This window comes from Paramormyrops kingsleyae, chromosome 3 (genome assembly GCF_048594095.1).
Source record: "Paramormyrops kingsleyae isolate MSU_618 chromosome 3, PKINGS_0.4, whole genome shotgun sequence".
NCBI classification, from domain to species: Eukaryota; Metazoa; Chordata; class Actinopteri; order Osteoglossiformes; family Mormyridae; genus Paramormyrops; species Paramormyrops kingsleyae.
The window spans coordinates 15,125,222-15,152,614 of NC_132799.1; the positions used below are offsets into that span (position 1 = coordinate 15,125,222).

Genomic DNA, 27,393 nt, shown 5'->3' on the forward strand with positions numbered 1-27,393 from the left:
CCAGAGGGGATAGGGGTTGTAATTTCTTCTTAAATTGAGAGATCAAGGGCTAATTTTTCTATGATGCCACTGAAGTCATCTCAAGACATTGTTATTTCACTCGGACTTGGCATTATTTATCGACCGTTAACACCATCATCCAGTTCATCTACCTCCTAGGGGTCATGCTGTCCCCTGTGGAACAGACCACACTCCGCACCTAATCCTGAAGCAGGGTGCTTCCTCAAGAGCAATCGCCCTTTCTCTCTGCATTAATCATGCAGACAAGTGTAGCCTCAGCTCAACAATAAGAATGCAAATTATGAGACTGTACATGGTGACTTATATCGTGCGCAGAGAGCAAAAGCCAGAATCTCAGTCTTGACTGAACCCACAGGTAAACCATAATTTTTCAGAAGGCTGTAGTGCATTATGCAGTGTTTAGATAAATTTCTGTGCTTTAGCCCACAAATCTCCAGTAAGTTTTACAGCACATCCTTAAACCTAATGAAGGGTAATGTAGAAAATCCCCCCCCCCCCCACACTCAACGCAAATAGACCTCCAGGGGATCAGCTGCAACACACAATAGTGTAGGGTCCTGCAGAGATCAGTTACTTTGAGTATCCAGCATGGCACCCGAGGAAAGCATTACCATCAGCGCCCCCTGTCTGAGGCAAACTGACTGGCAGGTCAGGACTATCCTAGAAGATGGCGTCCTGTGTAGCCGTATATGTCGCCTATTGGATTGACCAGCCCTTGCTACAGTTGTTTATCGACTTCTGAATAAATTCCGATCGATATCACGAGTGTATGGGGTGCCCTCTGGTGTTCATACACAGAATAACCAGTTTACTCAGCTCTGTGATTTTTACTAGTCATATAAAAACCTTTTCTCTTTCTGTTCTTATAGACAAAAACAAAAAACACAGCATTTAACTAAATGTTCTAAAGGTTACTATACTGAATACTGAAGCCAGAAGGCATAGGCAAGTATACTATCAGATGCACTAATAATAAACAATAAAGAAACTAAGACCTAATGTCTTTCTTAGATCTTAGCTTTTTATTGCTGTTTATTATTGGTCATTGTATATTATTGTATTATCATTTATTACTTATGATTGTCTGTATATTGTATGGTGTTATTCTGTTGAATGCAGTGTATGTGATGGAATGCAGTGGTTTGGAGTCCATGACAAATTTCCCTTCAAGAACAATAAAGCATTCCATGCCTTACCTTAACACTGATGACGTTTCAGCTGTCCATTGCAGCACAGTCATGAGTCAGCTGGATGAGCTGAGCTGAGCACACAGCCTTGGGGGGCATCACTGCTCAGTGTGCTAATGTTGGAGATGTTTCCCAAGTGGATTGTCATGGGTTTCACTCAGGAAGTCTGGGATCCAGTTGCACAGAAGGGTGTTGAAATTACGGGTGACTATGGTGACTGAGACTTCTGCCTCTCCTACAAGTGGAACGAAAGACAAGCAGTGATGCAGTGATACAGAAAGCCAGTAAGCCAAGAATCAACATCATCTCATCCATCATTAGTGATAAAATTCAACTATTTTTCAAATAGAAATCAAACCCCTAAAAGTTAGGACTATCACTGGCTCTGCTTACTTCTTTTGAAGACCAAATTGATCACGATAAATTCGCAGGAATTGCGCCACCGGACGGAACGTGTTCATGTTCTTTCGCGTTCTCCCTCCCCATTTCACTCCGTGACTGTTGTGAAACTGCATTTCCCATCTTAGCAACCTCCAAGGTGATTCAATTGTCTGAAGTAGGACTTCTCTGTGACTATTCGGGGGACATGTCTGAAGGGGAAATGAAAACCACTCTGCCTGAGCATGACGAGATTCCAGGTTTGTTCCCACGTGGCAGTAACCTGAGGGAGAGCAGAGAGATTTGATGAAACATTTTAAGTAGCCGAGCCAGATGACTGCGACGGCGATGGCAAAAGCACCGATGACACATCTACGGACAGCCAACTCCCACCGGGTGTAGCTACACACAGAGCATGTGCATAATAAAGCTTTAAATGCACAGAAGTATCTGTTTTCTTTGAGTTTCCTGCCTGAGCTGTATTTTTGTTAGTTCAGACACTGGCACTCACTGTTGACACGAAACCTCCCCGCAACACGAGGCGATTCTAACTGAGCCACCACCAGTGTGGCTGTGGATTATATTACTGCAGTATTAACATCTATCCGTCCATGTCAGGAACAAACATCCCAGTCAGGGCCACAGGGGACGCTGGTGCCCTTCCCAGGTAGCAGAGGGCCCAAGGCTGGGGTTCAGCATTAGCATTATTACCTCAAGATTCTGCTCTGTCGCCTTTCCACCAGCCTGTTTTTCAGCTAACTCCACAAGCAGCAGTAGAAACCACAGGTGTGTCTGTTTGTTGTTTAAATCATAACATTAAGGCCTGGAAGTGAAGCAAAAGGGAGGGCTGGTCGTTGTAATGCTGACTCAGTTCTCCACACAAGGGGCATTGTGCAAACCAATTCTGCCAGTAGGCACCATTTGAAAGCCTCACACAAGACGTAAAAGATACACGGGCGCAGATATCAATGTTCTTGAAACTTTGTGCAACTATTATACATTGAAACATGTCCAGCTAACCAGATTTTCTGCTGCTGAGATGTGTGGGGTCTCCAGCTTCGATCAGCTGGCTGGCATGAGATTTTCAATTTGAGAAAAGTCTGCACACTCATTTACATGAATGAAACAGTTTTAATACCTCGTAAATGGTCTGTAGCATTTGCAAACAACCCCAACGCTTTTTATGTAGTTAACTTTAGGTTTATAATGGAATAATATACAGTAGATTTGCTGTAAGATTTCTTGGTGAGCGTGACAGTGTGGCAGATTGAGAGCCAGACGCGTGACAGTTGGTGGCCCTGGGTGTGAATGTCACAACGTGACGATTCGTTGATGACATGTAAAGTTAATGGTAGAAGATGAGAATGATGAGGGATAGGGGAGGGAAGGGGATTAAGAGATGCGATATGCCGGAGGAAGCTCACTCATTGGCCAAATTACCCTGACCTCAAGTTTTTTGTAGGCACATTATTGGCTGACTGAATCATTACCTTATACATTACATTTTTACAAAATATTGGGTAGGCACATGTCTACCTGAACTGATTGGCACAATACCATTGCTCCTAGAATGCTGTCATTCACCAGCTTGCTCACAGGCCATTTTAACTAAGCCGTAGCAGATTGTCAAATGTCTGGTGAGTCTTGTTTTAACCGTGTCAATTGGCCCACAGAGCAAAAAGGCTGGATTCTCAAAGTAGCACCTGCCCATTGGCTTTAGAAACAAATATACAGGGAAAAAGGAGTTTAAGGAACACAGACACACACTTTGGTATGATTTTTTAACTCCTGATTTGGTACACAAAGGTATCAGATGGAACAGCTATGGTTTTACGCACGCGTGTGTGTGTGTATGTGCGTGTGTGCGTGTCGGGGTTTGTTGGATGACTCATTATGATCTGCCATCTTGGCATTTCTTCAATGTTTATTTACAGAGTTTACACACACACAAAGATTATGAGATTGAGGGATTGAGACTAGTGTTTTTTCATGAGAACACGGTGAGTAAGACATAATAGGCGGAATATTTCTGGTCTCTTGTTTTTGTTTGGTGCTACTGCCCATGATGACCTTGTCGTTTTCTTAAATTTCTCCATTCCCCCTCCACCCCTTTTTCAGTCACCCTCCTTCTCCACCACCCTACTTTCTTCTTTCTTCCCTTTCTCCGTTTTCCTCCTCTACATTTTTATAAGCATAATATACAGGGGTGCTTTAATGCACAGGGTTACCCGGGCTGAAGCCCAGGGGCCTCTGATAAAAAGGGGTCTGGTTAATAAACACACTCACACACACCATTGTAGAAGATAGCAGGGGGGGCTTTGACATGTTAATGAGACCTTGATAATGTATAAGCATCATGACCATTTTAAAGTAATTCTGAAATCTGCATGTTTGGGAACAAAGTGCAGCTCCAGTAACTCCCCTAAGTATTTCTCCATATAGAAGATATTAGCAGAGTTGTCTACTGGATTTAGATACAGTCACTGATGGTGATGACGTTGTACGTTAATTTGTTCCATTGAAATTAGATCTTAGAACAAAAAAGAGGAAAAGGGGAAATTAAACATCCCATTGACAGTTTTAAAAGCGTTAGAAGGAAGGTGTTATCAGATTTCATTGCTGTCTCGATTAGCTGAAGCTAATATCACACTCTACCAGACTATACAGGATCAAGAGAAAAAGCAGGCAAGTCCAAAGTTACATTTCTGCTTTTATTCAAATATATGCTCACTTTGGATATTTCAACTTTTCATTCGCATCAGCAAAGGTCGAACTTTTTAAATGATTCTTTTGAACAAACATGAATAATGCAATAGATTTATGAGGTTAATCATATAACATGGTAATACGTGTTAATAGAGAATTGATATTCGTTAAGGATTTTACCATGCTAATCCATTAACCCACCCCCAAAACCGAACCTGTGTGCAGTACCACTTCTAATCACTTGATGGGAGTGTTTTGCTATTTCAAATGGAATTTTGCAACAAACAAACAAAAAACTTTGGTACAAGCTCTTAGTACAAGTGAATTGGCTTTTCTCTACTCTGAGTTACAGTATTCATATGATGTTGAAGGCAGACATCGTCAAGAATACTCGTACTACAATACATGTTACAGCTACACTAGTTGGCTAAAATACGCTAGTTAGTTTGGTTTGAAATTGACTCCAAATATGGTGTTGCTGTTTTCTAAACTGTGTCCTTATATACTAGCGTTTGTCTTCTCTCTTGGGGTTTGGGCAAGTTGTGGCATTAGCCACATAACTGCGTGTGACCCACGTGACGCACGGATGACTCAGTTATTTAGTTTTACTCAGAGATCAGTCTGTGCTTGTGCTCTACTACACATAATGGAAATCTAAGCGGCCAAGAATTTTGAAGTATATAAACAATAAATGACTGTTTATACATCATCAATGTAATCACCATTTATTGCTCGAATTTATCACTAGCCTGGGTACCTAAAAAAAATGTTCTGTTCATCTCTGCAAATGGTAAACAATACAAGTACCTGGTGACATAGCAATTGACAACTGTTTCATACAACTATTGATTTGGCCTCTGGGTTACCATTTGGCATTAACCTCTGGGTTTTTATGTATGTAAAAAGGGACTTTTGTCTTGGTTCCTGAGTTCATGTGATGAGTCACCATTCACTTTGGATTAGTGTAGTTTCATCTAACCATCCATTAATCCAGTATGCAATCTAAATTGAAATGAAAATGATCAGCTGTGTCATCATGAAAACTGTACAGTGTGTTTCATCTGGAATGCCCTGCAGTGCTCCGCAGCACCAGCACGCTTCTCAGCATTCACTGTGCTCCACGCCATTTTTACAGTTTCTCCTTTTTCCGCAGTGTTGTGACATAATTCAAGATCACAGCAGAGATAGTAATTTTCTTCAGGTATCCATGATGATGACAACCTTTAGCTAATTACCGTTTCCTACCAAACACATGTATTCTATACTTGCTCTACATGGGCTCAGGGAGAGCAACAAGTTTCGACAAGAAACTAACCATAATGATTTGTTCCTTTTGTAAAAACTGAAGATATTTAGATTATTCTAAACCGAATCTAGAGTAGCTCAGATAGACAGTATGGCTATGAGCCCAGTTGGGTGCCATGCAAAGCTGGATGGCCTTTGGACACTGTACAAATACTTAATAACAACCTGTCAAAACTGGTTCTGCTCCTGTTCGTAGACTTTTATGCCCAAATAAAACATTAATTCCAACTTGTGTTGAGTGGAATACAACTTTTTAGACATCAAATAAGCTTCAAAATTATTCAAGAAGTATCAGGTCACTGCGGTGCAGTTTAGAAAGCACACTGAAAATTGGGGATTAAAGTAATTGTTTTAGGCAACTTATAAGACTTACAATAATTGTTCTGGGAGTCTTGGCTTTACGAAGAATAAGTCCCTGGGATTTTTACTATATGAACACTTCCTGTGGAAAACTAAATCAACAAGCAGCAGAGACAAGTCACCACAGGTTGGTTGAATAAAAATGAGTCACACCGCTTCCAGGAATACACCAGAACATTCCAGACCTAAATTCCCAAATGGTGTCATATAGAGAGAAATGAAACTTGGAATACTGTAATAGAGTCTGTAGTGGAAAATGACCACCAAACATGCTGTCTGATAGTTGCTAAAGAAGTTAGGCTGCAAAATAAGGTTGCTATGCTTGCAGAAATGGATGCAAGAGACTGGGGAGGGGGTTTTAGACCTTACCCAGGTTAAGCTAGATGAGAGACAAATTTTATTCCACATATTGCAAATATACTGTAAGATGCTTGTGCTAGACGAAAAACTTGTCCTGAGCGTAGACTGCTAAAAGCAGAAGTGGATTTTCCGGTTGTGATTACTGAGAAAGGTTGTGTGTGTATCAGTATAAAATGAAAGCAGCTGCGTCTGCTATTTGGAGAACTTCTCAGAACTGTCTGTGAGGTGTCTCCCCGAGCTCGCACAGAAAGATATCTCAATAAATGAAGCCGAGCTAAAGCATTGAACTCGTCTGTTCATTCGTACCTCCAAATTTCCATAACAAGTCTTTATTACAAAGCAAGACCATGGTACATACTGATACCAAGCATGTTTCACACATAACATTCAGGCTAAAAACACCAAGGCTTAGTGACATTTATATAACATAGAACAAGAATTCACTAAAAGGTAATTCGCTGATATTAAAATGAATTTTTAGAAATAAAATATTTTAAAAACAATAATCCAGGTAAAGCTATTCCAGTTTAAGTTTACGGTTGAATCTAGAAGCAGGATACTAGTGATTAGTACTGCTAATTTAAAAAAACTACACACACACATTACAGAGTGGGGCAGAACAACTCATGAAATATTTCCAGCAGCAACTGGAGCAAAACTTGTTTTCCACAATTCACCAAAGTGGAGCATTATGAACATATATATATATATATAACATTTATGTGGTTATACAATAGAGAGATTAACAGCTGGTGGTGTAGCAGTCATGGAACTTGTGCTCATTTGGTGTTGTACTCTCAAATCAACAGAGGGTAACAAAAAACAAGAGATTAACATTTCCCATAACAAAATGTTATAGACATCTTTCATTTTTAAGCATTAAACTTTCCTCCAACTTGCATTAACATTATGTTGTCACCCCAGCTGGCTGACGGACTATGCAGACTTTCAGGCTCTCCCGAAGTACAATCACCATTACTCTATACAAAGTTCTGCATAACTGAAGAGGAATGCATATTTTTGCATTTTAAACACTAGGTGTAGTTCAATACCTCACTTTGACAGGTAGGTATAACCAAATACCAAAACAAAACACTACAAAATTTTGCACTGAACCATAACAATGCTTCTCCAGTCTCCTGAATCACCTCAGTCGTATGTAAAACGCAAAGATGATTCCTACAAACATAGCTATGCTTTTTCAAAAGGAGGGCAAGTGACAAGAGATGAAAAATAACTAACGTACATAATGTCCCCTGAGCTTCGCAACTTAACGTTGCGATTAGATCGTAATGCTAGTTTTTGCTATCAGACCTGGGTTAATGACATTAACTTGTCTCATTTCAATAATCCTTTACCTACGTAATGTTGATTTCTTAGATGCCACCTATTGCCTACTTTTGCGCTACTGAACTGCTACATCCCATAATGCTTCTCAAAAGATACAAGGCTCAGAGGTGGTGGCAGAGGGAATTGCTCTAGGTGTAAACGGTACTATGCAGGTGTTGCGCCATTGAAAATGCTAGTTGCTCCAGGTAATGGCTCAACACCTATTTTTTTTTTTTAAAGGCTTTGCAGATTGTGTAAGGCAACTATATCTGCCAAGACAAATGATCTACTGAGTACATTTAGGAGTCCAGTTGATTTTTAAATAATCTCATATTGGTCACAAACCAGGGATCCTCTGGTCAGCATGGTTCATCAGTGGCTGCTGAATGTGGAAATGCTTTATGTTGATAAACAAATTTTCATTTGGTCCTCTATTCAAATTCCTCCCTTTTTTCCATACTATTTTTTTCCACTGAATCAGCCTTCTTGACAAAACAGCTTATGGCAACTTAACACTATTACACAAAATATTATCATCTAATGCAGTATATATGACACTAAACGCATTGAGAAATACAGCGCATTTCCCCCAAAAGTAAGGCAGCTCTACAATACACTGGTACAGCAGCAGAGTACATTTACCAAAGACACCATTAGACACCAAGGCCCGATGTACACTGTACACCCATGATGCCAAGCTCAAGTTATTCCAAGAATCAGACCATTATAAAAAATTATACCGCTAAAGTGAATTAGAAAAAAAAATATGGGTTTATTAATAACAGTTCAATTGAAATGCAGACACATTTCACCCAAAACTGTACAACGTAAGAGATTAAGAGCATTTTGATTGTGATTGACATTAAAGCATATATATAGTGTATGACATTAAGAACATTAATGCTTACAGTATAAAAATGGTAAAAGGGTGGGCTGATTCAAACAGAAATACTCAGGTTATTACAATAACATTTCCACATGGAACTGTACATAAACGTCAAACATATGCATACCACATTTATAAACTGAAACAAAAGCATATCTTTTTATTATTCCAAAGATGGCACACTTTGCTTAATATTTCTTTTCTTCGATGAAGGCAGCTAGTGAACCTGTAAGAAACCAAAAACCACGTATCATAAGATTACTTTTCAAAGCTCACAACCCTACAAAACCCTCCAAAAAATACATCTAAATACAACTAGCCTACTACTGACCAAGAGTATAAATGCTGGTGTACGCGGTACTTGGCTTCTGAACGGACACTGGGAGTGCTGGTCACCATAACAAGACATAAGACTATCACTGACGGGAAGCTTAATTTGGCTTAATGTGTGGCTCCCATCCAAGAACGAAATTACGGCACTCCGCTTGCCCCTTTTCTGTTCTTACACTCGCATTCTCCTTTCGCTGGCCGCATGCCTACCTGAGCCATCTTGGATTCTCTCTTCCTGATCAGGAACTGCGGAGCGGTGACAGCAGAAGGGGGCAGAGAGAAAGAACCTTGTTAGATTTCCTGCCATTATTAGTCCAAACATGTTCTATCAGTTTTGCATTCCACCACAATTTTGTGTGCCATTGTGGACGAGTAAACGAAGCCCATTAAAAAACCATTGATGTTTCCTCCTCCAAACAATTACATACACAGCCAGGGCGTGTTCATTTTCATGATGCCTCATAATGGCAAGACCAAATGATTGCTGAATTCTGCTATAATAGCAGATGAAATGGCATTATGCTACAAAAGACCTTTTGAAGCTTCAAGTGAAGATAAGGTGAGAGAACAAACACAAATATGAATTTCGGAGTACTGACCAGGACCAGCAGACCGATAATAATTGCCAGAGCCACCACAACGATGACAGCAATCACACCCCCAGTAAGTTTCTTCATGCTGAAGGTGGGGGGCTTCTCGTCAACATAATAGACGGTGGCCCTCTCAAAGCTCATTGGCTGCCCACCAACTGTGACCGGCGGGTTGGGATTCGTAAGTAAAGTCAAATTCTTGACCTGCGAACAGGAAGACACCAAACCTAAGAACACCGTCCACGCTACTACGTGTTCAATGCAGTATCTGACCCTCAAAAGCAGTCCTTACATCTTTTTCCAAATAGTGTGCCATGCGGGAGAGGTCCACCGTCCTATCACCCATCGGTTTCTTGATGTCCACAACAATCAGACTTCTATCCTTGTTATACTGCAAGATCAATCCAAGTCACATGTAACCATAAATGTTCAACAGCATTTTAAACCACACATGTGAAATGCTACATTCTGCCTTGCCTGTTACAAACTACAATCCATATGAGTACACCATGAGACATACTAGAAATACTCACATCAACTTTTTCTATTAGGGATGTGTTCAGCTTGTACTGTTGCAGGAGAGTTTCAATTGCACTGCAGAAAACAAATACAGGTTTCATAGAATAAACAGCACCAGCAATCCAAAGCAGACCCACTGAATAACTGGAAATGTTCAATCTTCCCACTATACCCATTCTATGTGAATTACATTGCAAAAGCATTAATCTTTATTAGAATAATGCCATTGTATATGATTGACATTAGCAGATGGTTCACCTCGATGTTTGACCAAATATATATGCATTACAGAATGAACTATTTGACTGAATGAAAGATAGTATTCAGATTTATTTTGTTTACGAACGTTCTAATGTTGGTGACATTGAGGGCAGTTTTCATTGTTCTGTGATAGAGGTCAATGCGTATCCAGCTGGAAAAAAAGAAGAGGTGACAGGGAATATGGGTTATTAAAATATAGGTCAGGCCAGAGCAAAAGGCCACATCCAGGTAGCAGAGTTATCTCTACTGGGCTACACAACCAGGATGTGGGTCATTTTAAAAGAATGGCCAAGAAAAAAAATCTCAGGCTTTCAACTGTAGCTTTAATGAGACACAAGAATAATCATTTAAAAATGGTCTCTGCTGTCATTTGGTCCTCCATAGAAATTAACTGTCCAGGTCTGATACAAATAATCCTTGTCACATAAGCCTAAATATATTGTTATGGTTACTGGTTGCGAAAGCAGCAATTGATATTTAGTGTTACGGCAATGCTGGTTTCGAGCAGGTATGTAGCCTATGTAAGGAATGTTTACTTACTAGGTCTCCACCGCATCACATTTGAGCTGGAGATCGCCCATGTCTGAGCGACGGACACCGGCGCTGTTCACACACCAGCACTGGTTAGTATTGTTGCACTGTTTGGGATTAAAGTTTCCGTTGCGCTCGCATACGGGATCGTAGATCCCGTCCTCGTCTGTCAGGGCATGCTCAGTGGGTTTCCCTAGAGACCTCACTGCCGCACGCGTGAGCAGGAACATCTCTGCCTTCATCGCTTGGCACTTGGAAATCACTGACAAATCGAACAGCGGATCAGTGACATATACAAATACTATCCATACGGCCAGCAACCACCAAGATCAGATTCATTTTTTTAAGTCAACAATCCATGCTTCTTCCAATAACCCCTCAGTTAACATTGCCCTTTTCCCCCCATCAGCGTTACAAAGATTTTTTTAAGATGCATTACCCCTTTTCCATGTCCATGGACAGAGTACATTTTCTTTAACATTATCACGATAAAGCAATTTAGCAGACTCACACTGCAATAACAGTGCGTTTATTGTGCTCTAGCGCACTTTGGCAAAGGGCCCAGACGGATATCTCAGGCTAACTTACGTGTACTGCAATCTATGGGATGCGCCGTGTTATTCACAACTGCGACGGTACAATTGCAAGTCTGCCCCTGCGTCTCACATTTAGCCCACTTCAAGTACTTGCATGAGCCTTTTATTGTAAAACAATAACAACAACAATAAGTAGGGTTATTTTTGTTCAATTCAAATTAAATTGCTAAACAGATGGATGCATGTTTACACTGAAAAAAACAATTAAAAGTGAAATTATATGAGCACTCCTTCTTTGAACAGTTATGCACTCCTTTGAACACCCAAGCACACTACAACTAAAATAATGTTTACAGGCGCATAAACAAGATCAGATGAAAAAAATGCAGTCATACATAAATAAGTAAATGATCTTACAGTCAGCTGATGCTCCCACTGCTGAAGCCACGAGCAGCAAAATCAGAGCCCTCATGATTGAAAGCGGAAAAATAGGAATAGGTCGTTATTCCGAGACAGGCTTTGCGATCGTTCAGCACAAGCCTCCGAAGTCGTTTGGACGGCGCCCACGAACAGGCTTCGTTTTTCTTCTCACAGGCGCGGTTTTCTCGCCAAACCGGTTTGGGAGAAACTCTAAGTTAGTCAGTGAGGGGGAAAGCAACTATCAGTCACTAAGCGTGATGCTTTTTAAAAATACATTTTTAAAAAATCTCATGCCGCACAAAATCAAATGAGTGTTTATTTGATAGCATGCAAAACCAGTGCAAAGTTGAATGATAGTACGACGGTCTTTGTAAACTTGATCTTAAACATCTCCTGAATCTTACTGATCTACCCTCTGGTTGTCGTAAGAGTCGACACGAGGGTGGGGCTGTTCTAAGCCGTTTAGTTACCTTCAGCTTTTCTTGAAATATTCAGTGAACTTTAATAGTTTTGTATTTTATGGGGTTCCTACATAAGATGTGTGTTTGTTATATATGTATTGTTCACGTACGACCATTTGATTGATTATTACAGGAGAGCCCTTGTGCCCATTTAGACATTCAGACATCAGTAGACATTCGGCTAAGCTGATTGGGGTGTGTGAATTGACTCGAGTGTGATGCATGAGGGTGCACATTCCATGTGAGCGTATTCAGGTTAGGGAGATGGATGGAAATAAGCAGTGCTTTAAAAGGGGATAAAACAGCTGCCAGTAATCCTCTTGTTATTCAGTCCTTTGGAAATTGTGAGAGGTGTCGATACAGGCCTGTAGTCCACGTGGCACCCTTGGTGAACATCACTGCCAGTATCCCCCCCCCCCCCCCCCCCCCCTCGTCTGAGGCAAAGTGAAATTGGCTGGCAAGTCGGCACCTCCTCAGAAGTTGGTGCCCTAGGTGGCCACCTATGTCAACTACACTCCGAAAAAAGGGGGAAAAACGTCTATCGATGCTTGTCACTGGGTCAGTCAATTGTATCCTTAGCTGCAGGTAATTGTACCTATTAAGGTAAAATAATGTACTCTGAGAAACATTTCTATACCATTGATGGTACATTAATGCTGTTTGTACCTTTGAGATGTTCCTCAGAGTGCATTTCTGTATGTTAAAACGTATAATTACAAGGGTACAGCCCCAGTGACAAGCAGTACAGATTTTTACCTTTTTTTCTGAGTGTATAAGATTTACCTATATAAAATGAGACTGAATTATTAATAGTTCTGTTAATCATTCCTTTGGTTTATTGTGCAATGAAAACTAACTTTATAGATACCCGGAAGCAGGGGAAACAGGGGGATGTGTACCCCCTAATTTTTACATGGATTTCATTCGTCTACTCCCTCACCTCCAAAAAATTTGATCTTTGCATTTCAGTAATTGTGTCCCTCCAATATCAAACTCTCGCCATGTGGTCATACTGAAGGTAATGAACGATACAAACATTCTAAGCTGATGATCTATATTACAAATAAAGATGTATGACTACTTGAAGCTATTCATGAAAGTGCTCATTAAAAGGTGACAATGCAGAAGAAAACACACCCAACATATGCAGTAGTGAAACCTGAAACCAGATGAGGGACCAGAAGGAGAGTCATCGCCAAGCTGGGTTCCATCTCTTCAGGGTTCCTCAGGTGGACCCAGAAGATAATTATTCATTTACTTGAAGGTTGAGATCTAGTATCAATTCTGCTGAAACCCACCACAGTGTACTACACAACAAAAAGTATTATTTATCATTTATAATAATAATAACAACAACAAGTATTGTTATTATTATTGTTATGATTATTATTTTTATATTGTTATTTCTTTTTTATGTGCGTCTATGCCCACCCGAGGACCACACTAAGCAGTGCTTATGACTTCCTGGTCCAGTCATTTTTGCTGCATAGTTTCGGGGGGGGGGGGGTGGTTGGAATGTGACAACAATTCCGACGAACAAGTTGGGGCAGCAGACTGTTCTGAAGAGTAACAGTTAACACGCTCGTTTTCTTGCAGTTTTACAACAATTAGTGTTTTTTTTTAGAATGAGAGCGGTATTCTCATTTCAGTAGCTCTACATGTTCATCTGGAACACCCCATGACATTTCAGAATTTTTTTTTTAACCTTTTATTTCTTTAAAATATTTCACCCTGGTCTGCGTAGCATTGTAAATAAGTGTTTATACAGGCGTTTACTTAAACTTGCAAATATGAAGTCGTACTGAAGTATTACAACGAAGAGGTGACTATTCAGTCCCTACATATTTGGTAACAGTGTTAGCAGCACAATAAACAGGGCAGAGTAAGCTAATAACTGAATAACAATAACCTAATGCTCTCACTACACTGTGCTGCTCTTTTGCTATATTATCACTAAGGTTTTTTGGAGCAGCGGTATCTTTGTCATCTAAACCCAAACCGTTTCTAACAGAGATCTTACGTTTTTGTATCATGGTTAGCATTGACGGTACAAGGGTGAAGTGCTTGTTTCTGAGATACACATTTCCCGAGAAAGCCAAGCTACACCCAGAATGTTAACGATGTTTCCTGCTCGCATACGTAGAGGCTCTCTGTGCATAATTACTCAGAAGCCAGGGCGTGTTGCGGCGAGTTGCGCTGAGTTGCGCTATAGTAAACTTCAGGCACGCTACTTTTCACTTTCAACGCGCATCTACATCTGAAGATGTATCGTGTGTCTTACTTTTCCAAAATATGTGAATATAACTATAAAAAAAAACATACCACATAAAGCAAGCAAATATCAATAGTTTCCTGAAACAGTTGACGGGACCTGATATTCAGATATGAGTAAACATACTTATTTGTTTAATGATTCTACAGTTGTTCTTTATGGTAAAATAAAGCTGCAATCATGATGTTCATCAGTTCATAAAATCTTGTGAGCGCTAACTGTGACGTTTTAACCAGACCACATGTTAATCTGTTAATCTGTGCTATTTGGCGTGCGGCATGAAACTTGGTTGGTTCGACATCCCCACCATCTGGCAGGGCATGGAACTGCTGCATTACACGTTGTACAGCAGAGGGTGTGACAGAAACATGGCTAAGGGCTAACAGCACAAGAATAAACAGTTTGCCAAGATATGGCAGATTACCTCCTGAGTCCAGTGGCCTGTACTACGAAGCGGGGTTACTGGCTTATCGGGGTAACTTGTCGGATTTAAGGTAGTCTGGGCAAAATGTAAGTGAACGAATATGAAGTCCATTTAAACTGTGGTACCTTAAATCCGACAAGTTACCCCGATAAGCCAGTAACCCCGCTTCGTAGTACAGGCCACAGGGCTTTTGTTTAGTGTGCATGTTTTATTTCCTTTAGCTATTTGGGATTAGTAGGACCTCATAATCATAAAAACCAAACCTTATTTTTTTGAACAATGAATAGTTTTAAACTAAAAATGATGCCCTTATATGAGGACGTGGGGTCTCAGGAGGATAAAGTAAAACTGTTACTAAGCCCCACGGTACCAATTTGTACAAAGACAGCAGTAACGAAAAACATCCATACTATACCACAATATGCACCAGAGGATTTGGGAACATTATTTCTCTCTGAACTTCTGTCTGGGTGTTCAGGCTTCTTAAAGCATGTTTGCTTGGATGATTGACTCCATTCACCATCTTGCTTTTCGTCTTCCTCTTTTATCTTCGATTTTTCCAAGTGTCACTGCACTGGGTCTACTCATAACGAGCCCAAAATAAGACAGCTTCATTCTAATCATCTCTTTTTCAAGTTCAGGCTTGATTTGAACAAGAATCCACTTGTTTTCCTTACAGAACATAATATTTCAAAGGTAATGATACTCTTCCTGTCTACCTGCGTCATTGTCCAGTTCTCACATCCAGAAAGAGATCAAATAAATACCATATTCCAAAGAATTTGAAAATTTGTTCTTACACAAACCTGACTATGACTGCCATATTCTTTGTTGTTTATGATTGTTACAAGCAGGACTGGAGATGAGAAGGAAGGGCAGTAAGGTGCGAGTAGAAAGGCTCAGATCAACAATACCTGGCATTGAGTGCGAGGGTGAGCGAGCCCTTTCCATTTGGGGAGGGGTCATTAAGCTCTGCTCGTCTGCGGGACCTGGCAGGTTGGAGGAAAAAACATCAACAATGTTTAATCCGCAGTTGTCTTCTTACTCTATTTTCTCTTATTATATGCTAGGCCGCCATGGAGACAGTATGAATTCTTGTCAAACTCCTTACCAATCTGGAGCCACTCATTTTCTCCATATTCTGTCCTGACTGCAGCTTCTGGTCCAACGTAGAGATTCAAAGACAATCAATGAGATCAGAAGCGGCAGGGGGCCTACAGCAAAATTTACAGAGGGGACCCCCCCCCCCCCTTCTGACTGACAAATTTGTGCCCCTTTTGATCATGCAAATTTTGCAACAATTTACGGACAACCCCCGGGTCTGCATATTTTTTCAAGGGTGGCCACAGCACAACCAACCATTTTTCTGAGAATATAGGATATTCTGCGACACATTCATAGCAGTTACCTGAATCTGAAGTGAGGAGATGGTTGATGTACTTTTTACTATACAACACAACAGTGTGGTTTGCGCTAAGTATGGGTTTACAAAGAGCCACAAACCAGTCTGTAGGGCAGAGTGTGAGACTCGGACTTGAAAACCAATTTCTGTTAAACTATAAACAGATCACTGTTTTGATGATAGGCTCAGGGTGTGATTTGATCTGAACACATCCCTGATGACTGTCCTGTATGCGGCTATTTCTTCGTGAAAAGACAGACTAAATCCTGAGGGTATAGTTCATTTACTCAGTGTGACGTCCAACACAAAAAGACAAGGGTGTTCCCATTTTGTAAGGTGTACAGTATCAGAAGGTTCTAGAATGGGCCATTGTGTTCGATCCGCTGTGGAGTTAAGGCTGATATGCACGATCCAGCTCAGGCAGATGCAGCCTCTACAACCACAAGCTGGTCATTTCAGGGCAGCGGGAAGCAAAAACAAGACATCAGAAACGCAAAATACCTTGTACTTAATGAACTCAAGTCACAGAGACTAAAAGCCATGCGGTAAGCAGAAACAGCTTTCCTTAAATCCTCAGTACAGCCTCCTGTTCGTGGTCAACTTCTCCTCCCTGGACTGTTCTTTCTTCTCTCAAACTCATTTTTGGTGGTTTCATGTAGTTGATGATTTGATTAATTTAGCAATATGCAGGCAATCTCTCCTCATTCCTGATTTGGTAATTCTTGTCATATGTAATTATTATTTTAATAATATCCTTTATGATCACATATACAATGAAAAATGCAGGATATTTCAGGAAGTGTATGAACGAAAGTTTTTTGATATGGTTTTTTGGATTTAGGATTTGAAAGAAATATTTAGAAATTTTGACAACATAAAGCCCAAATTAGACTATTTATCTAGTTATTTTTCTCGAGCCACTTTATATGCACACTGTGTGAGTAGTCATACTCTTAACGTTTCCTTATGTTTGTTTGTGCATACCCCAAGCCGTTTGCATTATACACTTGTCTCACTTTATTTATTTTTTCCAGTATGTTTATTTATTTGCACATATCATTTCTATTTTAATACCTCTGTTTCAGTTACATTCTATTTTTTTCTTCATTAAGTGTTTGATTGTATTATGTTTCACTGATATGTCACGCGACCACCAGTGCCGTAAGAAATTTCTCGTACTCTTTGCACTTGGCTTTCTGTTTGTACGTCTGTTATACTCTACCGTTCTTTTTAATACAGTATTTTGGCACATACTTTATGGGGCAATTTTTTGCCTTGGTAAACCTGAGTCCTTCCATGGAATCCCAGAGCCTGGCTGACAGGTGTTTCAGTACAGTGAAACTTTCTTCAAAGAGCAACTTCTGAAATATAATTAATTATATTTTAGCCTCTTTAGGGTCACAACTACTAACTAAAAGGTGGAATTTTCCAAAATAAAATCCCACTTCTTTCATTCTCGGGAGCATATTGCACTTTCCAGGTAAGTGTTCCTGCAGAAAGACTCCCTCCAGCATAAAAATGCCTGAATGCAGAGAGTTCTGAGATCCCCACGGCACAGCAGATACTGGCCTTGCGGCTTTTGACCCTGGGCAGTATTTCTCATAACTGTCTTCCTTCACCTGACACCATGGACGTTGTAACACAGCAGGACAATAGAGTAACCCAGCCTGAAGGGTAGGGTAATATTCAAAATGTAACACAACCGGTGATCTGGAATTCGTTTCAGCTTCGGTGTACTCTCTTTGGCATCCATCGATTTACCCCCACCTTGGCTCCATTTCGTTCCAAGTGTGAAAAAAAAAAGATGTCTTGTTCCCTTTGGCTTCTTGAAATTTATCCATAATAGCAAGGACACTGTCGTCCACACCCATGCAGCCGCAGTAGAAAGACATTCATAAACAAAGACAAGAAGCCCATTTCAACCAACAAAGTGACCAAAACTTCATATTACATTATGAGTGGTACTGTAGGCATCAAAGATGTTCCAATAGTTATATAGGATTATTCCAAGGAAACTGACACTGGATTATTCCATGGAGACTGACACTGGATTATTCCATGGAGACTGACACTGGATTATTCCATGGAGACTGACACTGGATTATTCCAAGGCATCCATCTTGGGTGGAAACTAGTGACCATAATTATTCACTCGTCCCTCGTTTCTCATGTTTAGATTAATAATAATAATTATAATAGTAAGTTACATTTATACACTGCCTTTCACAAATCAAAGGTCACTTTATAAGGAGGAGGTATGAAAAAAAATCATGTAAGCAGTACATGAAGAGAAATCTACATTAAACAGGAAAGTCTTTCCTGGATTTGAAAGTGGACAATGAGAAACAGTCAAGGAGAGACTGAGAAAGAGAATTCTGAAGTTTGGAGGCGACGGTACTGAATGATCTGCTACCCATAGTGAGAAATTTGGCGCGAGGGACAAGGAGCAGATTACAGCTAGATGACCAAAGAGTGCGAGGGGGGGGTAGTAAGGGGGTGCATGGCCAAGTAATGTTTTGAAGGTGACTACTAGGATACTGAATTTGATATGGGACAGAACTGGTAACCAGTATGACTGTGAGAGAATGGGGGTGATGTGAGCAGAACACTTGTTATGTGTGAGGACTCTTGTAGCAGAGTTCTGAATAAACTGAAGCTTTTGTAAAAATTTAGCAGGAAGGCCAATGAAACGGTAATGACAATAGTCAATGCATGACACGATAAAAGCATGAACCAGAATTTGTGTACTAGTGATGTATTGATGTATTTCTGATACACTGATATGTTTAATTTCATTCAGAACAGCAGAAATAATTGTGCGTGCAGTATTATATTTTTACGTCTCTGGCAAAACAGTAATTCTTGTATTCTACTCGGCAATACCCTCCAAAGGAAATGCAACAAAAAACTCAGATTCCCGCATTGAATAGCTGTGTTCAGCAAACCACAGAGCTCCATTGAGACGTCACCTGTGGCTCTCAACCTCAAAAAAGTCTAGTAGCCTGATATCAATTCCAGACTAAGAGGATAATGACTGACCATCAACATAAAATGCACGCCAGTAGATCTCTTTACTCATTACAGAGAAAAGTATTCCTTTGCGATTATCAGATGTCTCACCCAGTGTCCTCAGGGCACAAAGTCATTTAAGCAAAATTAAAATTTGTAGTAAAACAGGCTTAGATGTTTTTAAGATTGCAGCTTACAATGTGCAGTAGAGCCCTGGAGTATTACTCTTGAACAAAATATTCAGCCAGATGGCTGCATCAGAGCATCTCCGAAATGGCAAGGCACTTGGGGTTCTCACGATCAGCTGTGGTGAGTACTTAGGAGGGAAAAACCTTGAACCACTGACTAGGTGCACGGTAGCCAAGACTTGTAGATGCAAAATGTGAATGAAGGCTATCCCATCTGGAACAAACCAACAAAAGCGTTGTCATGGTACAAATCGCAGATGATTTTGATGATGATCACAAGAATACTGTGTTACGGCACGTAGTGTGTCAAGCCCTATTGTGCATGCGGTATGTAGTCACAGGCCAGTTAGAGTGCCCATGCTGACCTCTGTCCACCGTCGAAAGTGGAAACACGAGCATCGGAACTGGACCTTGGAATAATGAAGGAAGGTGGCCTGGTCCAATGAATGACCTTTTTTGCTGCGTCATTCAAACGGCCAGGTATGAGTCAAGCATCTGCGGGATGCATTGAACTAACAAGTCCAATACGCAGCAGGACTCCATGCCCCGTGTGTTCTGACACAATACTCCCACAACCATAATAAATATCATCTGCTGTTTGTGCCATAGCAGCCTTTCTGTTGGTTCATATCAGGCGGGATAGCCTTCATTCATATCCCGCATTGACAATACTTCGCTGGCCAACACCCAGTTGGCGATTGTGGATTTCTCTCCTCTGATCACTCTCATACCCCTTACACACCAAGCCCTCGCTGGAGCCGGTGCTGGTGCCATCGCTCACATTCACACTACACTTGGTGCCGAAAGGGTAGAACGACAGTGTTTGCATGTTGCTGTGGGAGGGGTACCGCCTCAGAAATGAAGACAAAAGTGGAGGACCGTGTGAGATGCCATGAACGCAAGATGTTTTTGGATTTACTGCAAATGCTTACATTATTTTTAGCTTTATATGTTATTGTCTCTGGGTTTACCCAACACAGCTCGTTCAAAATTTCTTAGTGTCCCGTGAGTCATTTGAGTACATCTGCCAACGACTTATTCCTGCACTTCAGCGGTCGAACACAAACTACCGTTTGTGTGTTCAAGTTAATTCAAGTTAACGAAATTCTAATGGTAACTTATTAGTTAGCTAAGTTGCTACTACAACGTTATATATAGCCCAGCTCTGGTCAAAACGCCCGTCCAACACATAAAATACAACCGAGCGTTTAACGGTATGCTATTTTGTTTGAAGGATCCTTACAGGGCTTCTGATGTACACCAGACGTAATTAAAGTTCATAGTCACATTACAGGAAAACACCACAATAACAATTTACCCAATAAATATGACAATGCTAAGTAGAATCAAATGTCATACTGCCTGAATGAAGTGTGTTCTTTATTAAACTTGCCCATGTAGTAACACACTACCGTCTTCTGCAGCGCTCCCCTACTGTGCCTGGCATATGCGTGCATGGTACTTGGACCCGCCTCCGCAGGTGAGCCCCCATATCAACCGACTCGGGTCGCACTCATAGGAGTTTCACTAGCACAAAAATGTTCTTAGGGTAGAACGAGAAAAATGATTAGTTCAGAGAGATAACCAATAAGATCTTGGTCAGATGTCAGACCAACCAATCAGTTGTCGTGATCTCGCCTCCTCTAGTTGTTTGGACCCACCTCCTCTACTGTCTGATTAGTTATCTCTCTGAACCAATGATTTTTCTGTTCTGTCCTCAGAACATTTTGTGTAAGTAAAACTCTCACAAGCTCAGGTAGCCTCATAGCCCAGTAGTGGGAATGCAATGAGTTGAGTTTGTATCAGTTTCCTTGCAGATACCTTGAGAATTTCTACTTGAATATCTTGTCAATAATTCAGTTTGAATATATTTTTAAATATCCCATGATTCCTTAACGCCTTTAATGCTCCTTTTACTCTCCCTGTCTCTCCTTCCCTGTATCTTGCTGGGAATTTCCTTCAGTGGATCTGAGAAAGTGCCTGTCAGTGGGAATGCAGTGCCACAGCCTTGCCGACTGCATGAACACGCAGGATGGAAACTTACGGTGCGTGTGCCACGTGGGTTACTACGGCAACGGGCTGCAGTGTGAGGACATCGACGAGTGCGCGTTCGGCTTGCACAGCTGCCACCTGAAGGCACGCTGCAGCAACTCGCCGGGCAGCTACAGCTGCACATGCCAGGATGGCTATGTGGGCAACGGCATGCAGTGTGAGGACGTTAACGAGTGCCTGACCAACAACGGAGGCTGCCACCGCAACGCCATGTGCAGCAACACGCCAGGAGGACGCACATGCCGCTGCATGGATGGCTTCAGAGGGAACGGGTTCGAGTGCCAGGACGAGGATGAGTGTGTCAAGTCACGAATATGCCACTGGAACGCCACCTGCACCAACAATCCCGGCTCTTACCTGTGTACGTGCAATACAGGCTACAAAGGCAATGGTAACTACCTCTGTCTGGACATTGACGAATGCTCAGAGACCCCCGGAGTTTGCTCCCCCTCCTTTGGTTACAGAGGGTGCAGGAACGCACCAGGGACTTACACCTGCCTCTGCAGCCCAGGTTACCAGAGCAATGGACAGGCATGCAATGACATCAACGAGTGTTCCAGCAACATCTGCAGCGTGTTCTCCTCCTGCGTCAATCTGCCGGGCTCTTTCCGTTGCTCCTGCCTACAGGGCTTTGCCGGTAACGGGGTGACCTGCATGGATATAAATGAGTGCATGGGATCAAACTCCTGCGACCGCAACGCCAACTGCATCAACGTGCTGGGCAGCTATGAGTGCTCCTGTCGCCCTGGCTTTGCGGGGGATGGACGCCAGTGTACCGACATCAATGAATGCGCTACGCCCAACACCTGCCCCACCAGTGCCACCTGCGTCAACACAGGCGGCTCCTTTAACTGTGACTGTGGCTCCGGCTTCATTTTTAATGGCTCCAGGTGCCAGGATCTCGATGAGTGTACTCTGGGCCGGTGCAGTCCCTACGCCACCTGTTCCAACGTCCCTGGGTCCTTCTCCTGTGTCTGTCAGCCAGGCTATGAGGGAAACGGTGTCTCCTGCAGGGACGTGGACGAGTGCACGCAGGCCACGCCGTGCCACTCCAATGCCCTCTGCGCTAATATGCCCGGCTCATACAGGTGTAGCTGCCAGGCTGGTTACACTGGTGACGGCATGGCATCATGTGAGGACATCAATGAATGCCTGGTGGACAACGGGGGCTGCCGAAACAAAGGCACCTGTGTCAACAACAAGGGATCCTTCTCCTGCCTGTGCTCTCTGGGGTTTCGCCTGGTCAATCAGACCATGTGCCAAGATGTGGACGAGTGCCAGGAGCTGCAGGCACCGTGCCAGGCCAACGAGCGCTGCACCAACACCGAGGGGTCCTACCAGTGCCCCTGCCAGGTGGGCTTCACCCGTTCCACCACCAACGCCCCCTGCTTGGATGTCAACGAGTGCATTATCGCCAAGCCGTGCCATGCTAACGCCACCTGCCTCAACACCCCTGGCTCCTTCACCTGCTCCTGCAAGCGCGGTTTCATGGGCAATGGCACACAGTGCGATGACGTGGATGAGTGTGCCACAGGGGGCACCTGTCACCCCCGGGCTGTCTGCTCCAACTCTCCTGGGGACTTCACCTGCCACTGTCTGCAGGGCTACAAGGGCGACGGCTCCTTGTGCCTCGACATTGACGAGTGTGCCGTCTCCAACCACAGCTGCCCTCCCGAAGCCGTGTGCATCAACTCGCCTGGCACTCATGTGTGTTCCTGTCTGAATGGCACGGTGGCATACAACAACACCTGCCTGCTCCCCAGTACCAGTTGCATCCCGGCCTGTCCACCCTACGGCCTTTGCCACCACTCACCCTCCGGGTACCAATGCATCTGCGATGTGGGTTTCGAAGGGGATGGACTTGCCTGCACCGATGTCAATGAGTGCCAGGGAGATGTCTGTCCAGACAACAGGACAGACTGTGTGAACATCCCCGGCTCCTATGTCTGTGTCTGCAAACCCGGGTTCGAGCAGGATGGGGAAATCTGTGTCGGTAAGGTCATACTCAGGAGGACTCAAGCATCACCTTACGCATGTTCTGTTCTATAATGAAGCATATGCCAGCTCTCAGATGTGGGTGGTGCCTCAGCAGAACAATCACGTCTGTGGCGAGGCCATTAGCCGCAGCTCCATGCTAGGCTTGTTCTCACCTTCTTGTTTGTCACTATTATTATTATTATTATTCAAATCAATCGATATAAATATGGCTTTGAAGAGGAAGATGGGGTAGATGAAAAGAGAATTTCCCCATAGGGATGAGTAATGTGTCATTGTTGTTTTCAGCTTGTATTATATAACATTAGTTCTGTTAAATTCTGCTTTATGCATATTTACTGTAAAGAAGACAATAAGGCGCCCTCTCAAAATATGTAGCCAAAAAGTATTTTGTAATTAAAATTGTAAAAATTACAAAAAAATTTTACAATAAACTTTTCAATTTGGTATTGAAAAGGTATGTTTCTGGTCATATAGACTCATTATGAATATTTGTTGATTTCAACTATTAAAAGGCTTGTGAGAAAAGAGAGATGCTGGGAATTAACATGATATAAGGCAGCACCTGTCACTGAAATAATCCAAATTAATATTATTCAGATTCATTTCTTATGCATCTATGTGCTCATTGTTAAGCTTAACTATACCCCTTGACTTTAACTCTAGCTAATACGTTTTTCAAGGGTACAGAGAATATATATATATATACGTATAAACTCCTGTATAAGTTTTACAGAAAAATCTGCATGGCCTGTGAAATAGTAATTTTCCCCCTTAATAATATTATGAAAGTGACGTGACTGGTCCTACAATTCTGTCTCTCCTTCTCTCTGTCACACCATCGCCCAGATGTGGATGAGTGTGAATCGCAACAGCAGGCCTGCAGCAAGTTCGCCCGGTGCATCAACACGATGGGCAGCCACCTCTGCTTCTGCTTCAGTGGCTTCACGGGGGACGGCTACAACTGCTCTGGTAAGTCACCCCTTTCCTGTCTCCTGCCCTCGGTTCCAGCGTCAGCAGAAACTTGCGGCGAGGGAAGCCGCGGTGTGTGTGCTTCTGTCTCTGGTTGGATTTCTTTATAGGAGGCTTTGTCCTGACCCTGTCCCATTTTGGATGACTTGTAGACATTGATGAGTGCCAAACGCAAAATGGAGGATGCCACCCGGCCGCCAGCTGCTCTAATCTGGTCGGCTCCTTCACCTGCACCTGCCCTTTAGGCACCGTCGGCTCCGGCTTTGAGTGCCAGGATGTGGACGAGTGCGCAGAGAATTCCACTCTTCCCCACAGCTGCGACCGACACGCGCAGTGCCTCAACACGCAGGGATCGCATCACTGTCGGTGTCTTGACGGCTACCAGGGCAGTGGGGTCGTCTGCGAGGATGTGGATGAGTGTTTGATGCCCGGCTCCTGTGCACAAAACCTAACATGCGAGAATTCACCTGGGGCCTACTCATGCATCTGCAGCTTGGGCCTCGCCTACGTGCGGGGCACCTGTGTGAGTGAGGAGGACTGCAGAAACGCCAGGAGTGTCTGTCACCTCATGGCCCAATGTACCTCCCATCTAGGTTCACACTACTGCCGTTGCAATGAAGGATTTGCCGGGAATGGAACACACTGTTCGGACCTCGATGAGTGCAAACTAGGGGAGGTTCAGTGCCCCAAATTTGCCCACTGCCTTAACATGGAAGGTTCCTTCTACTGCAAGTGCTGGGATGGTTACCTGGACAACGGAACACACTGTGAGGATATAGACGAATGCTGGATTGGTAACTTCACCTGTCCCGACAACAGTACTTGTGTCAACATCGACGGGAGCTACCAATGCCCTTGTGACCCAGGGTTTGAGGCCAAAGGCTTTCTGTGCGAGGAAGTGGATGAATGCGCCCGAGGACTGGCATCATGCCCCAATGCATCTTACTGCCAGAATGTGGTCGGATCCTTCCTCTGCAGCTGCCGTGAGGGGTATAGCGGGAACGGCTGGGACTGCAAGGACATCAATGAGTGCCTGGACAGCTTCACGTGTCCAGAAAATACCATGTGCCGCAACACCGAGGGTGGCTACCTCTGCCCCTGTAACCTGGGATTCTCCTCCAATGGCTCTCTCTGTGAGGATATAGACGAGTGCTCCACCCCAGAGCAAGACTGGCTATGCACTAATGGCACTTGCGTCAACACCCCCGGATCATTCCTCTGTCTTTGTGAGGAGGGCTTCCACAGCGCTAACACTGGCTGTCAGGATGTGGATGAATGTGCTGACAGTCCTGCAGTCTGCGGCCCCCATTCCAGCTGTCTCAACACCATCGGCTTCTATGAGTGCCCCTGTGACAAGGGCTTTGAGTCTAATGCTACAGAGTGCACCGATATAGATGAGTGTGCCAAGCAGGAAAACCTTTGCCCCGCCCATGCGGAGTGTGTGAACACGGACGGGCACTTCCTGTGCTCTTGCGTGGCAGGTTACGAGCCACAGGGGGACGGCTGCGGCCTCATTGACTGGTGCGTCTCTGGCGCCAACTGCCGCCCTGATCAAGAATGTATCAGCAAACTGGGGGGGTTTATCTGCTCTTGCAGTGAGGGGTACCAGGAGAAGGCAGGGGCTTGCGTTGACATTGACGAGTGCACGACCAGAAAAGGGGCATGCCACCCTCTCGCCAGCTGTCAGAACACAATAGGCTCTTTCTCATGCCACTGCCCCTTGGGATACTCTTTGAATGGCACATGGTGTGAGGACGTAGACGAGTGTGCCGCTCATCAATCCCCCTGCCACCGGACAGCTCGCTGCATCAACACACCAGGCTCATTCTGGTGTCCGTGTGCTCCGGGGTTCCTGAGCATCGGTCCGCTATGCGTGGACCTGGATGAGTGCCAGCTGGACCAGGGCACCTGCCACTCAGCCGCCACCTGCTCCAACACCGTGGGGTCATTCCTCTGCCGCTGCCCCAACGGCTGGAGCCCCATCAAAGAGCAGGGGCGTGGACCACGAGGCTGTGTTGACAGGGATGAGTGCCTGTCCCCTTCAGCCTGCCCCCCCCACACCACATGCCAAAACTTACCAGGATCCTTCAGCTGCACCTGCCCACCCAGCAACACCCTCTGCCAAAAGGGTGGGCTACTCACACAATGAGCATCATATGTAAATGAGCCCTCTGACCTACAGTATCTTGAATCCCTTTATGACTCCCTTTTTCAATTAGCATCACATCACCCCTTTTAGACATACTTCACATAACCAGCAGCCTATGCATTCTCTGTAATAGCTTGTGGGGGGCTCCAGAGCCTATGGCCATAATGGAGCGGACAACCCAGGATGGGCCACCAACCCATTACAGGGCACACTCACACACCATTCACACCTATGGGCAATTTGGTAACTGCAGTTAGCCTCAGCATATTTTTGGACTGAGGGCGGGGGGACACACTCCACAATGACAAGGGGAGATCATGCAAACTGCATATACATGGAGCCGCGGCGGAAACTCAAACTCAGGTCCCGGAAGTGTGAGGCAAAGTGCTAACCACTGTGCCACCATTCCCCCGCACAACAACCACATTTTAAGGTCACACTATTTTTGGCCAGTATCTCAACATCAGGGGCTGCCTGTCTGTCCACTGTGTGTTCCTTGTACCCTTATTTTACGAGGTCTCTGAATTCAGCATTGACCGTGTTCTCCTGCCCCCTGCAGAGAGCAAGCTGTCCCCCTTTGGACAAGAGGTGGGGGACAACACAGTCAAGGCCACAGGGCCCGACACCAACTCTCCCTACATCATGCACCCTGCGGGATTCCCTTTCCTGGGAAAGTCATACAACAGAGTCTATGTAAGCTTCCTCTGGCCATCATCAGGTTGGGCTTGTGTAGGGGGGCCTCCATGAAAC

At 43.5% G+C, this 27,393-nt stretch overlaps 2 protein-coding genes and 1 long non-coding RNA gene across 3 annotated transcripts; 1 reads left to right on the forward strand and 2 right to left on the reverse strand.

Moving 5' to 3' along the window:
• Window positions 1–282: 282 nt before the first annotated feature.
• LOC111839968 (uncharacterized) lies at window positions 283–2,377 on the reverse strand. Its single transcript, XR_002837240.2, has 3 exons — window positions 2,298–2,377; window positions 1,602–1,869; window positions 283–1,443 (listed from the first exon to the last, which is right to left on the reverse strand). It is a non-coding gene; the product is annotated as an uncharacterized lncRNA (long non-coding RNA).
• A 4,253-nt stretch (window positions 2,378–6,630) lies between these two features.
• Window positions 6,631–11,887, reverse strand: epcam (epithelial cell adhesion molecule). The gene is made up of 9 exons (XM_023804391.2): window positions 11,717–11,887; window positions 11,352–11,459; window positions 10,773–11,025; window positions 10,318–10,383; window positions 9,986–10,046; window positions 9,745–9,843; window positions 9,462–9,656; window positions 9,073–9,108; window positions 6,631–8,758 (listed from the first exon to the last, which is right to left on the reverse strand). The coding sequence occupies exons 1-9, from the start codon at window positions 11,769–11,771 to the stop codon at window positions 8,750–8,752; spliced, it is 882 nt and encodes a 293-aa protein (XP_023660159.1). The 5' UTR covers window positions 11,772–11,887; the 3' UTR covers window positions 6,631–8,749.
• A 4,743-nt stretch (window positions 11,888–16,630) lies between these two features.
• LOC111839990 (uncharacterized) lies at window positions 16,631–27,390 on the forward strand. The gene is made up of 6 exons (XM_023804360.2): window positions 16,631–16,823; window positions 20,900–20,955; window positions 21,439–23,520; window positions 24,372–24,494; window positions 24,647–26,623; window positions 27,203–27,390. The coding sequence occupies exons 1-6, from the start codon at window positions 16,681–16,683 to the stop codon at window positions 27,388–27,390; spliced, it is 4,569 nt and encodes a 1,522-aa protein (XP_023660128.2). The 5' UTR covers window positions 16,631–16,680.
• Window positions 27,391–27,393: the final 3 nt, after the last annotated feature.

What these genes read in the sequence shown, in the direction of transcription:
- LOC111839990 (XM_023804360.2), top strand. Translation starts at nt 16,681, where the DNA reads ATGCACGATCCAGCTCAGGCAGATGCAGCCTCTACAACCACAAGCTGG. An exon ending in GGATGGGGAAATCTGTGTCG is followed by an intron (nt 23,521 to 24,371) that starts GTAAGGTCATAC and finishes ACCATCGCCCAG; the next exon opens with ATGTGGATGAGTGTGAATCG. An exon ending in GGACGGCTACAACTGCTCTG is followed by an intron (nt 24,495 to 24,646) that starts GTAAGTCACCCC and finishes GATGACTTGTAG; the next exon opens with ACATTGATGAGTGCCAAACG.
- epcam (XM_023804391.2), bottom strand. Translation starts at nt 11,771, where the DNA reads ATGAGGGCTCTGATTTTGCTGCTCGTGGCTTCAGCAGTGGGAGCATCA. An exon ending in TGTGATGCGGTGGAGACCTA is followed by an intron (nt 10,384 to 10,772) that starts GTAAGTAAACAT and finishes CTTTTTTTCCAG; the next exon opens with CTGGATACGCATTGACCTCT. An exon ending in CCCTAATAGAAAAAGTTGAT is followed by an intron (nt 9,844 to 9,985) that starts GTGAGTATTTCT and finishes TTGATCTTGCAG; the next exon opens with TATAACAAGGATAGAAGTCT.